The sequence below is a fragment of the Adiantum capillus-veneris genome, chromosome 11 (assembly GCF_014529385.1).
Source record: "Adiantum capillus-veneris isolate H3 chromosome 11, ASM1452938v2, whole genome shotgun sequence".
Classification (NCBI taxonomy): Eukaryota; Viridiplantae; Streptophyta; class Polypodiopsida; order Polypodiales; family Pteridaceae; genus Adiantum; species Adiantum capillus-veneris.
The window spans coordinates 158,697,984-158,710,887 of NC_140941.1; the positions used below are offsets into that span (position 1 = coordinate 158,697,984).

A 12,904-nucleotide genomic window follows, 5' to 3' on the forward strand; every position below is an offset into this window, starting at 1 on the left:
TTGGGTGAGTTGCTTAAGATAAGACCACATCTATGAAATGACCTACAATTTCTCATGGAAAAGATGGGCTTGAAGTGGGTAACCCAAGAAAACCTAGCAGAATTGCAAGAAGAGGAAATACGGGCTAAAATTGTCAAGTCCGTGCCCATGAACAAAGTTGGTGATTACTGTGGGGTGAAAGCATGTTTAGGTAGTACCAAAAAGGAGTGACACTCCTTTGGAAGGAGAGGGGTCTTACAAAATGGCGAGCGAGTTTTTTTGAGCGACAAAAGAAACGAGTGAGTCCCTGAGAAATACATTTATTTGTAAAATAATTCTCTTTTGCAATCTAGACAACTGCCAAAACGGGTCCACGGTGCCGAGGACCCATTTCAGCATAGCTGTCCGGATTCTCCAACATGCCCAAGAGACTTTTTTTAAATATAAATGTGATCGAGTCTTTAATACACATTTTGAAAATACATAATAGTGAGAAATTTTTAAAGATGTCCCATAAGAGGGAGGATCAAGCAAAAGTGCACACCTTGAGCTCGACATTGGTAGTAGAAAGGTTGTGCAGTCCGAGTCGCTTGGCTGACGACACTAGCAACACTAGGTCAAGATGGTCAATGACAATGAAAGGGCCGCAAATAGGGATGAGGTGGGACATGTGGATGCATTCTTTCTCTCATGCTACTATCACTCTAGGAGTGTTCCTAAGTGGTCTAGCACATTTGGTAGAGTCGAACCCAAGACTTTGGGGTCTGACTTCCCACATTTTTGAGTAGCGATCAACTACATGTGAGATCGTAAGAGATGAGAATTGGGATCTTAGGGGATTCCTATGATTAAATCTACACTTGGATTGAGTAAGTATGTGGTACCCAGTTTTAACAAGTTACTGATTTTATTTTTAAAAAAGAGGAAATCTACAGCAGCAACGTCCAACCCCACTGAAATAGTGCTTAAATTCCCCACCGTCAAAAGTGGCGTCGCCCCGTGCTGAAATCGGATTGCATTTTCATGGATTGGTTTTGATTACAATCACGAAGGTCATACAAAGGTGACACGCTAGAAAAAAAACCGGGTACATTGTATTTTAACCGGCTATATTGTAAAATCTCGATTATATTTTGAGCTTGCCTTTAAAAAAACCATGTAGGTCATACGAATGCGACATGCTAGAGAAAAACGGGGTACAATTTATTTTAACAAACTAAAATTGTAAAATCCCGATTAGATTTTGAGCCTGCTTTCAAAACACTGGGAAATTTAGAGAAGTTTTAGTGTAATTAGTGGCAAAAGCTTCAAATTTTGACCTAAAAACCATGATAATTTCACTTTTTTCCTTACTTTCACTACTCAGGAAAAAGGTATTTTTCTAGACCTAAGAAACTTGGAAGGCTTGGTGAAGTTGATAATATTTTAATAAATTAAAAAACCATGTAGCGCTTGTTGAAGTCGCGCTTGTTTAACCTGCTGGAACCAATTCACGCCGGTGCGAACAAGTTCCGACAGGTTTCACAGGGGTTAGAGAGAGTGTGCAGAGGGATGGGGTAGCCAAGCTGTGGCTGAAGAGAAAATGGGCATAGAAGGGAAAACGAGCTCAGCCACAACTATATTTGCTATGTCTCATCTCACTCTCATGTCTCCCACCTTCATATAAGACAAAGAGAAGAACACGAAGAGAACAGAATAGATGATAGCATGCAAGTGGCAACGTAGTTGTGTGTGTGTGTGTGTGTGTGTGTGTCTGAGAGAGAGAGAGAGAGAGAGAGAGAGAGAGAGAACAAAGCAAGCATCGGCCATGGCGGATGATAGATATAAACATCCAGGAGACAACGCCAAGTGGCCAAAGGGACGGTTGCTAGACGTGAAACGGCCATACGTGCTCGATGATGGGTTGCTGCTACTGGCAAGTTTGGCATGGCTTGTCATGAGCGACGAGCGCCACCTCTATGGTCCTTGATCTGTTTCACATTATGTGGGCAATTCCTGGTGCTGCATACATGCATGTCTTACACCTCGATTGAGGTTTGAATGGGGTTTATGTGCAGTAAATATCACGTCAAAACTCTTAAGGTACTGCTCCACCAAAATTTAATGAATGTGGTGCCCTTCTAAGTCACATTCCTCTAGCTATTGGCGAACTTTTAAGCCGGCAGCTCTTAGCTCACGTTCATAGCTTCCTCTGATTTTACGGGGGTATGGTCTGTCATCATCAACCATGGACTTGGTAATTTTAAGAGCACAATCAAACAAAATAACTTTGTCGCATGTCATCAATGTGACCGCACACGACAGAGACACTAGTTATTACAATTTACAACCAATTACCAAAACTACACTACTTGAATTCTGATCATGTTGAAGCTCTGCATGGTCTCTTAGAAGAATGCAAGCCTTGACGTAGCGTAACATTTGGCAGATATGGGGGAAGGCTTGCCTTCGAGCTGATTCAACATGCAAGCATGTCTGGATCTAACTAGCCAGAGCTGGGGGACAGGAATTAGAAGGAAGCATTGGTCTTTCCGAATTTGAGTGCGTTCAAATGGGGACTTTCGGTCAGAATATCATAGCAAACCAAGGCAAAGCTTTAAACATTTGTCTGTCACAATAAAAAAGAACAAGACCATTAGCCTCAAAAGAAGTTCCGTTATGTCAACCCCTAAAGCCTTTACACTTTTATAAGGTTCTAACATGCAATGCTTTTTGCTGGTCAGTATGCACATGTTTTGGCCATTTAATGCAAGGCAAGAGTTTCAAGTGTAGCCAAGCTTCAATTCATGAGGACAAGGATTTTGCATGAGAGGGCAAAAGACCTTAGCTATCTACGATGGCACTATTCCATGGGGCCAAAGACTAGAGGAGCAGTTTCGAACACATCTAAACATTCAAGGCCCTCTCACTTTGTCAGGAGAGCATATAAATCTTGAATGAAGAGAAAATAATGTGGGGGAGCATGTTTATACTATTGATCATGAGGTCTCTCAGTTCTACAAGGTTGTTCAGTCTACTTCTCCATTTTGGAGCAATGTTAGTTTCAAGATTTCATCAATATTTATTAAAGAGAACCTCCAAGGCATCATCCATCATTGGGCAAATGTTGTTGATATCATTGGATACATGTCATTGCATACAAGTATTCATCAAGGGTGCTGCTCATATTTCCTCGAAAATTGGCTTCGCTCGATTTTCTTTTCTCGTTGATTCGAAACCCTCGAAGGAGAGAGAGTGGGGTGTGGGTTGTTTAATTTCAAATGTTATAAGAAAAAGTATAAAGTGGGAGGGAATAAGGCAGGCGGGCTTGGAATTTTTAAATGTATAGAAAACTGACTTCAACCATTAAACACTATTGAACATTCTCTCGCTGGCACTACTTCTGGACTCTGCAGCACTCGTTCAATGGGTCCCTCCCTCCCTAGAACTAATCATGTGCCATTTCTTGCTCTCTGTATCTCCCTCCCTCCTTCATTGCCTCTGCTTTCGGGCTCCTTAGTTGTGCTTGGCTTTCGGTTTAGGGCTCTCAGTGAACTCCGTCTCTGTCCTTCATAGTCTTTGCATCTTCTTTGAGGCATGTCGTATTTAGCAGCTGCTAGCTTTCTCATTGTCTGGCTGCTGCAATATCTCAGCAATGTAGCATTTAGTGTGTTCTCTCTCTCTCTCTCTCTCTCTCTCTCTCTCTCTCTCTCTCTCTCTCTCTCTCTCTCTCTCTCTCTCTATATATATATATATTATATATATATATATATATATATATATATATATATATATATATATATATATATATATATATATATATATATATATATATATATATATACTTGGTATCAACGGGATTTGATCTACCACATCCTATCTCTGGCTTGGTCTAAACACTATACTAGATCGGACTAGATATCATATCTACTACATTGTAACTCTCTGATTTACTTTGACCCTTCTCTCTCTCTCTCTCTCTCTCTCTCTCTCTCTCTCTCTCTCTCTCTCTCTCTCTCTCTCTCTCTCTCTCTCTCTCTCTCTCTCTGTGTGTGTGTGTGTGTGTGTGTGTGTGTATCCTGCTAAAGGATTGGCGACTCTTCATCCATGGTAACTACCTGGGGTTTCTTTCACCCTTTGATATTATTCTGTGAAAAGAAGACTTCTTGGGCGCCTTGGACTTTTTTGAGGGTCTTCATTTTTCTAACCAAAAATCTCATTGCATAATGAGGCGTGACAGCACATCATATCGACTTCAATGGCAGAAGGTAGCGCCGCTTACTGTTTTTGGGTTGCATGCACAGAGCACCGCCCGGCATTGGATGGGGGAGGAATCGAATGCGCTGCCAGCCAGCCTCTCCATCTGCCCCGAAGAGGGCTCCACGGCCAGTTGAATGCGACTGCAGACTTTCTTTGGCAATACTATATAAGGTGAGCCTAAGCTCACTTAGCTTCCACTCCGCATTGGGTTTCCTTTCTGTCTTTTTCAATACTGTTGAGATTGTGAGTGGCTTCATCTCTGCAAGTCCTTTGGTGATGGCTCCTAACAAGAAGTCGCTGGCCGAATCTACAGAGGTACCCTGTGTGATTTTAATATTGAATGGCACTTTGGGCATGGTATGCTTTGATATAACGGTTTGAAATGAAGGTTTTTCTACTGGGTAATTCACTGATGTTGCTTACACCATTTTATCTCTCTCTCTCTTTCTCTCTCTCTCTCTCTCTCTCTCTCTCTCTCTCTCTCTCTCTCTCTCTCTCTCTCTCTCTCTCTCTCTCTCTCTCTCTCTCTCTCTCTCTCTCCATGAGTACTATAGATGTGTTTTGATGGTCTTCTTTGTTGTATTATTAGCCTCGTTACCCGTTCTATATGGAATACAAACACCCTATATCTTCCTCCATTTGTATATTACACAACACACCCCAAGGGAACTTCTACCAGGTCTATGAAACTATTGGCTGCAAAGAAGAGGGAACAAATATTCCTTCAGAAGAGGATGGCACAAATGTGTGAGGATGGTGACATTGATGAGCGAGAGGCAAAGAAAATCTGTAGGATAGTTGCTAAGTGTTGGCATACTCAAATGGGCTTTCCAAGGGTCTTCAAAAGAAGATTCTACAGCACCTCCACACTTCATCCAACGTTCTCAATGCTACAAACCACATAAAAAACATTCGAGAGAGTCATTTGCCATACACTATATGAGGTGAAGACGCCTCATTCAAATAACGAGTTGTTTTTTAAACAAGCTACTATCATGGCATGCCTCATTGGAGCAAGTGGGGGTAACAATCAAATAAGCAGTAGAGATGTTGCCAAGGCTTTAGGACTTCACCGAAGAAATGTCATTGTTGCCAATTTTTTGCTACAACATGATGTGGAGGAAGGGGGCACTTCCCTTAGACGCTTGTCACCGTCAACTGCATAGAGGAAGCATCTTAACGACCAAAATCAAAGAAATTGTGCTTCAATTTTGGTCAGTGGAAACCCGCATCTCACTAAACAAGAAAGATGTTGTTTGAAAGAGAATAGGAAAGAGTGTGTATGTACTACATCCATTGCATCTACTTGATTTACCTTAGGTATATTAGCCCGAACATCTTAGGAGTGTGTCATAATGCTTTACTTATTGTTATTTAGGTGCTTTACTATGTGCTTGTAATCTTTTCAAAATGCATTTACAGATTGAAGGTGCCTCAAACTATTTTAATGTGTATGGTAGTCCATTATAGTTATAGTACTTATTTGTGATATATAGTGCTTGAGTGAGATTGATAAATGATTCCAACTGCTCTTGATTGCCTATTAGTGCATCCAAGTGCTTCCAAATGTCTCATAATGATTCCAAATGCTTCAAGGTCTTCCAAGTGCTTGACAATCCATTATTTTGTGCTACCATGCCAAGTGCTTTTGAGTATCTCCATGTCCTGATTAGTGATCATAACTATTTCTTAGTGCTTTAACAAAAAATCAACTTTCAAGTGATTCCAATAGACAAATACTTTAGAGTTCTTTCAAGAGATCAATACAAACTTTGAGTGCTTCAAAGTGCTTTAGAAGAAAGTCCTTTGAGTGCTACCATGTACTTCCGAGCACTTCTCAGTGCTTCCTAGTGCTCATGAATGTTTTTGAGTGCTTTCAAATGCTTCCAAGTGCTTCCAAGGTCTTCCCAGGTCTTCCAAGTGTGTCCCAGTGCTTTTGAATGCTTCTAAGTGCTTCCAAAATATTTTCAATGCTTTCAAGTGTTTCCAAGGTCTTCCAAGTGCTTCCGAGTGCTTCCAAAGGCTTCCTAGTGCTTTCAAGTGCTTCCAAGTTCTTTTTAGTGCTTAACATTTATTTTGAAGGTTTTCAAGTGCTTGCAAGTTCTTCTAAATGCTTTAAAGTGCTTTAAAAGGCTTTTAAATGCTTTCTGGCGCTCCCAAAAGCTTTTACATAGGTCTCAGTGCTTCCAAGTGCTTTTAAAAGCATCTCAAATCTAGCTATTTTTGTGTTAATATGCGTGCAAGTAGTTTTTAGTATTTCATAGAGAGACTTCTACATGTGGTTCTAGAGGCTCATCCTAACATTAGGTTCTCCCTCAGATGCTTTGAGGGTCTGAAGCCATACTTTGTACACAAGTTGAAGGACCGCAACACTTGCTGCTGCTGTGAATACCATGTTCAGATTTTATATTTCAAGGAAGCCTTCAATTAGATGTGCCAACCAAGGAAGATACGGGCTACATGGAACTCATGATTTTGCAAGTGTGTTGTTTGCAATTCCCATGATGGAACAACGTAGTGCACACACAACTTAGTAGAAGGAAACTTGGCTACATAGATAGAGCTATAATAAGCAAAACTTTTGGCCTTTGAGCATGACCAAGTTACCTTTTCTGATCGTGAAGGAGCCATTGCCAAAAATTGTAGTGTATCCAAGATCATCAAGTTGTCCTGTTGAAACTAAGCTCTTAGTTAGCTTTGGCACGTGTCTAACACCTCACAACATGAACTCGGTGTTGTGCATACACAACTTCACATTTCCAATGCCTTACATCTCAATTTGATGAGAATCAACTAGCTTAAGTAAACCATGCGTAGAGTCATAGATGGAGAGCAACCCCTTATGAGGAGTAACATGGAAAGTGGTACCTGAGTCAATAATCCAATTCTATGTATAGCATCTGTCAAGAGCTAACAATGCCTCTAGACTCAAATCAGCTGACAATTGTGACACGTCAAGAACAACATCAACATGTGGAGACTCAACAGCATTTGGGATCCCCTATCTTCACACTGCTCTTAGGGGGTGTAGAACTTACAACAATTGCTTTCCCCTTCTCTCTTGCAACAAACAGAAATCCTTTTTCGTGTGTCCTTTCTTGTGATAATGGTAGCATTCAATGTTCCTTGCGTCATGTCCACGGCTCTTGCTACATGCATTCTTGCAATCTTGAGAATGATTGTGACTACAACTTCAACCTCTCTACCTTTGATCATGACTATTACTATGACCTCTCTGCCTTTGATTGTTCCTCTAGCTACTTTGGATTTCCACATATGCATCGCCATGTCCACTAGCGTCAAGAGATTGACGTTCAATCTTTGCTGAAAACGAGCTTTCCCATAGGGGCGGATTTACTAATAGCAATATTAAATGTATCCCATGTTGAAGGCAAAGAACATAGCAAGAAAATAGCTGATTATTTCATCATTGAAATTGAGTCCCTTATGTTGGCTATGGAGTGCAAGAGAGGGATGGAGAGAAAGGGGGAAGGGGATGGAGCAGACACAGCATATGGGGGAGCTTGTGAGAAGAACCCTTCTCACTCTCCTTATTTTCTATATAAGCATGAATGTAATGGGAGGGTGCTCGCCGGCCACAACCCAACCACGGAGCCTAATTGAGTTCATTTTTACAACAGGAGAAAATATTTCATTAAAATCAATACTTTTCTTTTGAGAAAACCCTTTTACCACAAGCCTTTACTTTACCTTTTCGTCCCACCTTCTTCTTCCTTCAGCTTGTACACCCATTTGTTCTGCAGTGGCCGCTTACCTTTACACAACTCAACCAACTCCTATGTTTGGTTGCGATGTAATGAGTCCCGCATGCTCTTCATCCATTCTTCTTTGGATTTGTGTTGCACAGCTTCTTCATATGATTCCGGCTCTCCAGAATCTGTGGAATTAGGGTTGCAGGAAAACACACACAGCTAAGAGAAGACGAAGGAAGCTCAAGGCACACAACAAAGAGTGTATTACTTAGTGTGCAATGGAAATATAAGATAGCCCTAGAGTGATGGGTGTATATACGGTGCTCGGGGGAAAAAACCTCCTAGCGAGGGTAAAAATGCCGCGGCTGTCCAAAGTGTGTTCACACACTTCACTACCACATGTATATGGTAACATTGGCTAGAATGTTTCAGACGCTTTCTAGACTTCTTCTTGGATTTGCTTTTCTTTGTCTTTCTCCGCTTCTTCAACCTCTTTTCCTCCTCACTAGAATTCGAGGAAGAGGAACTGTCTGAAGACAAAGATGAAGACAGAGAACTTGGTGTTGATGTCAACTACCTCTTTGAAAGTTGATTTCCAACCTAGGTAGCCGGGATATTCCTCTAGGTTGCTCTTCTTTGCTTATTAACAGTGTTGTCCATCTTCCTGGAGTTGGTTTGTCGGTGGAACACTTTCCTCTCTATAGGGTTCACTGCTAGAACCCATGTGTGTTGTAGGTAAAAGGATCAGATCCTCCGTAGGAGAAGACTTGTTTGGGCTCTCTGATACCACTGTAGCAGGCTTGGACACTCCAAGCGAGAAATCAATAGCAACACACTGCAACAACAAAACTTGAAATAGAGAGAGAGAGAAGAGGCTTGCTCCCGTTGGAATCTCCGTCAGCACCCTCCGTTTCCTGGCTGGGATTGGAGTGCTGTCCATCTTCTCAGAGTTGGTTTGTCGGTGGAACACTTTCCTCTCTATAGTGTTCACTGCTAGACCCATGTGTGCTGCAAGTAAAAGGATCAGATCCTTTGTAGGAGAAGACTTGTCTGGGCTCTGATACCATTGTATAACAGGCTTGGACACTCCAAGCGAGAAATCAATAGCAACACACGCGTGAGGAACTGCAACAACAGAACTTTTTTTTTTTTTTTTTTTTTTTTAAAAAAAAATATATATATATATATATATATATATATATAGAGAGAGAGAGAGAGAGAGAGAGAAGGAGAGTCAACAGAAAGCGGTGGATTTCGTATCATCAAGATAATATTGCAAATCTCCAATACTGCCTCCATAATCAGCACCATCTTCTAGTCCTGGTAATTGGTGGCATCCAGCTTTTGATCCTGTGGAAACGCCAACACCACCAAAACCTTCCTCTGGGCTTAAAGGCTGCTAGCAACCTCCAATCAAAAGGGATCCCCCAACTCCCTAGCGAGAGCGGGTGTACCACCTGAAATCAATCCAAAATCAGCCTCCTCTGCTGCATAAGACTCTCCAACTAGCTGGCTGAAATTCTGCACAGGTACTGGGCTCATAATTCGAAAATTTTCGTATGTTCATTTATACAAGGAGTGCACAATGAAAGATCAATGTGAGAAATATACTTTTAAATTCATGAGTTCTTGTATTGTAAACACTTCGCTCATGAGCTGATTTTTTCTCAAGGGAGAGGTGCTATTTTTATCTCAAAAGACTCTCCTGACTCTAAAGCCTGTTTTAGCTGTTACGATCTTTTCAAAAAAGAACCTTGAATCCTGTTAAATAACTGAGGTGTACTGAATATTTTGCATGACACTCATAAGGTTAAAATTGAAAATTGGTATTTTTCGAGTTGGGGAGGGAAAAAATCATGATTTTTTTTGGATGCAAGGCTGAAAGTACTAATCTGGAAATGCAACGTAAAGGGTTCTGTCTTTGCATTATAGATTGATCTCGCAATCGATGGTCCTGATGAGGTAGATCCAGATCTTAACTTGGTGAAAGGAAGAGGAGGAGCTCTCTTACGTGAGAAGGTAAAGCTATCAATGTATCCAAACTGTTGTTCACACAAGAGTAGGTACAAACTTCACGTGAGGTGTCCTTTCTTATTGAAGGGCAGTGAAAGTGCTGTATCTTTAGCTGTTTGAGATGAGAACCAGCACGCATAAAGAGCATTTTAGCAAGTCCTCTATGTTTGAGCAGCATAGGAGTCGCTGCATATTGGCCTCGATAGGAGAATGCATCTCTTACATATGCGCAGGCCACGCGCGCACACACATACGCATACATTCATATGCTCAAAAATTACAGTCATGCATGCAATTCTTATGTTGTATTTACATCCATTTTAATGGTGTTAGCTCTCCATCTGAAAGCATTTCTCCCTGCTAAACAGATGGTTGAAGCGGCGTCAGCAAAGTTCGTTGTAGTCGTGGATGAGACAAAGGTAATATCATGATGTACGTTTTTTTAATAATGTGGCATCTTCATATTGAAAACCTACCCTCGTGATTTTAGTTGGTAGATGGTCTAGGTGGTAGTCAGCTGGCCATGCCAGTCGAAATAGTGCAGTTTTGCTGGAAGTATAATGCAGAAAGACTGAAGAATCTACCAGAGATTGCTGGCTGTGAGGTGAGAAGATGTTCTTCAGTCACCTTTTCTCAATCATCATGTAGAATATCACTCAAAGTTACAATCTTACAGGCTAAGTTAAGGATGGATGGAGACGAGCCCTATGTTACCGATAACTCGAACTATATTGTCGATCTTTATTTCAAGGTCTAATCTTTGAAGCCTTCTTGTATCGTAATGCCTAACCTCTTTGTGTCTCATGGTTTTTGATCTGTTGGACAGTCACCCATAAAGGACGCCCGAGCAGCAGCCACGGCCATTGCGTCACTTGAAGGTGTTGTGGATCATGGGCTTTTCCTTGACATGGCAACTGCAGTTATCATTGCAGGTGCAGACGGTATCACGGTGAAAACCAAATAAGTAAAGACATGGCCTGGGACCCACACAGGTTCATGTTGGAAGTCGCTTCATGCCTCCTGACTTCTGGGGTTGAGGTTTGCTAAATTTTCACCCCTTTGTAAGAAATCGTGAAATTCTTTTGTACAGTTAAATGCTCTCGATACTGAGAGCATGTCACCTTTGCTTTCTTTCAGAGGGGGACTAGGTCAAGATCAATGGATAAATTGTGCTAGGTACTTGGCATCAGGTTGTGTCTTCAAAGGAGGCGGTTCTTGAGGATTGAGTGATAAACAACACCTATGAATTTTGATAGGACTTGTAGGGTTGACAGTATCAGCAGCCTGCAGACCATGTTTGGATGAAAGGAAGATACCGATGTACAATCTCAGTCGACGCTATTTGTTATACCTGGTCAAATTAATGATTTGGTTTTTATAGTTTTATTGACACTCCTCCTGAAGCAATGCAATAGAATGTAGAGCTATTAGGACTATGCCATGAGTTTCCTACATCATCTGGGTCTTGATTTGACTGTTAGCTTTTCTTTGAACTAGCATGGATGCTTCAGATTTTCCTTCTTTCTTTTTAGGAGTGGCATTGCTTTAATCTTCAACGTGACAAAAAGAGTGTTTGAAATGCTGTCTGTAAGGTGGGAGGTATATGGTCCATTACCGATGCTAAATAGTGATGCTTCAACATGGCGTTCTTACAGTTTTGGTAAGAGACTTCTTTATTGGCATTGCCAATGCATCGTTTTGAATTTTTTAAACAGAAGTGTTGCCGGATCTCCGGCCACCGACAAGAACTTTCTATTGAGCGCGTCATGGTTTCACCATGGACAAGTTGCCTCCTTTTCAATACTCTCTACAGGCACCCTTGAGGTCTTTGATGCGGGTAGAGATTAATAGACTCATTCGTCAGGATCTAATTCAGCTGGACACGAGGAGGACATGGATAGAGCTGATACAGGAGTTGGGCACAAAGACGGCTTTCTATAGAGAGCATTTTCTCCACCTCACGGAGGATGGGTTTGTGATTCGACCTAGCTATATGGATAGGCATCTTTCTCATGGTATCCGATGTGCCATTGGCCAAGTACACACATCCTCACATCAGCTCGAGATTGAGACTGACAGATTCAGAGGGGCACCAACAGATAGCAGGATATGCCGCTTATGCCATCTAGAGCCAGAGACAGAGGTACACTACATATGTCATTGCACAGTGTACTATGAGATACGAGGCCGTTTTCATTGTCTATTCAGAGAAGGTTTCGGGCCACTATCTAGGGTCATGAGTTATGAGGATTAGAGATGTCTTGGGCTATATCTACTTGAGCTACACAGGCATAGAGAAACTTTACTGAGGAGAGCTGAAGAGAGACAACCCCAGAGACAGATCACAGATTTCTTTACACTAGATACTGTACACCCAGAAGAACAGACAGAGGAGCAACCAACAGTGGAGAGGTCTACCCGCACTACGGGCATTCTAATAGACCGTGCATTGGAGCTAGGGAGATTTAGACGACCCCGATGGAGAAGAGGAGCTACACAGTTTCGAAGGAGGCTACAGCAAAGGATTCGAGCCATACTTTTTCGTCGTCCAGAGTGCAGATGAAGATGGATCTCTATGCAGATAGATTTCTACTTCCCTCCCAAATTGTCTACACATTGTATAGCTCAGTTCACACGATTCACGCCTTTCACCTTTCACACCTATCCGCTTAGTTTAGGATTCCGCAGTATTTATATCTTGTTATCCGTAGTTTAATTTATTTTGTTAATCTTACTTGATATCAGATACACCGCATTGTAACTTCCCGGTCTCATAGGTCACTTTGGCCTTTTGAAGACGTTAATATAACATTTCATTTCATCTCTCTCTCTCTCTCTCTCTCCACCCCCGATCGGGCACTTGCGAATTGTGAACACCTGATTGCCAAGGCTACTATCAGCGGGAGTCTCCTAGTCTCCTTTGGGGAGGGGTGGAGTAGTGCTGTTTTGCTTCCTGCTGG

General features: G+C 41.7%; 1 protein-coding gene across 1 annotated transcript; it reads left to right on the top strand.

Annotated features, from left to right (window-relative positions):
- The first annotated feature begins 4,216 nt into the window (after positions 1-4,216).
- Positions 4,217-10,976, top strand: LOC147448299 (putative ribose-5-phosphate isomerase 3, chloroplastic). Its single transcript, XM_086523783.1, has 7 exons — positions 4,217-4,389; positions 4,485-4,575; positions 9,864-9,950; positions 10,313-10,363; positions 10,435-10,548; positions 10,621-10,695; positions 10,771-10,976. Exons 1-7 carry the CDS (start codon positions 4,217-4,219, stop codon positions 10,906-10,908), a joined length of 729 nt encoding a protein of 242 aa, XP_086379909.1. The 3' UTR covers positions 10,909-10,976.
- Positions 10,977-12,904: the final 1,928 nt, after the last annotated feature.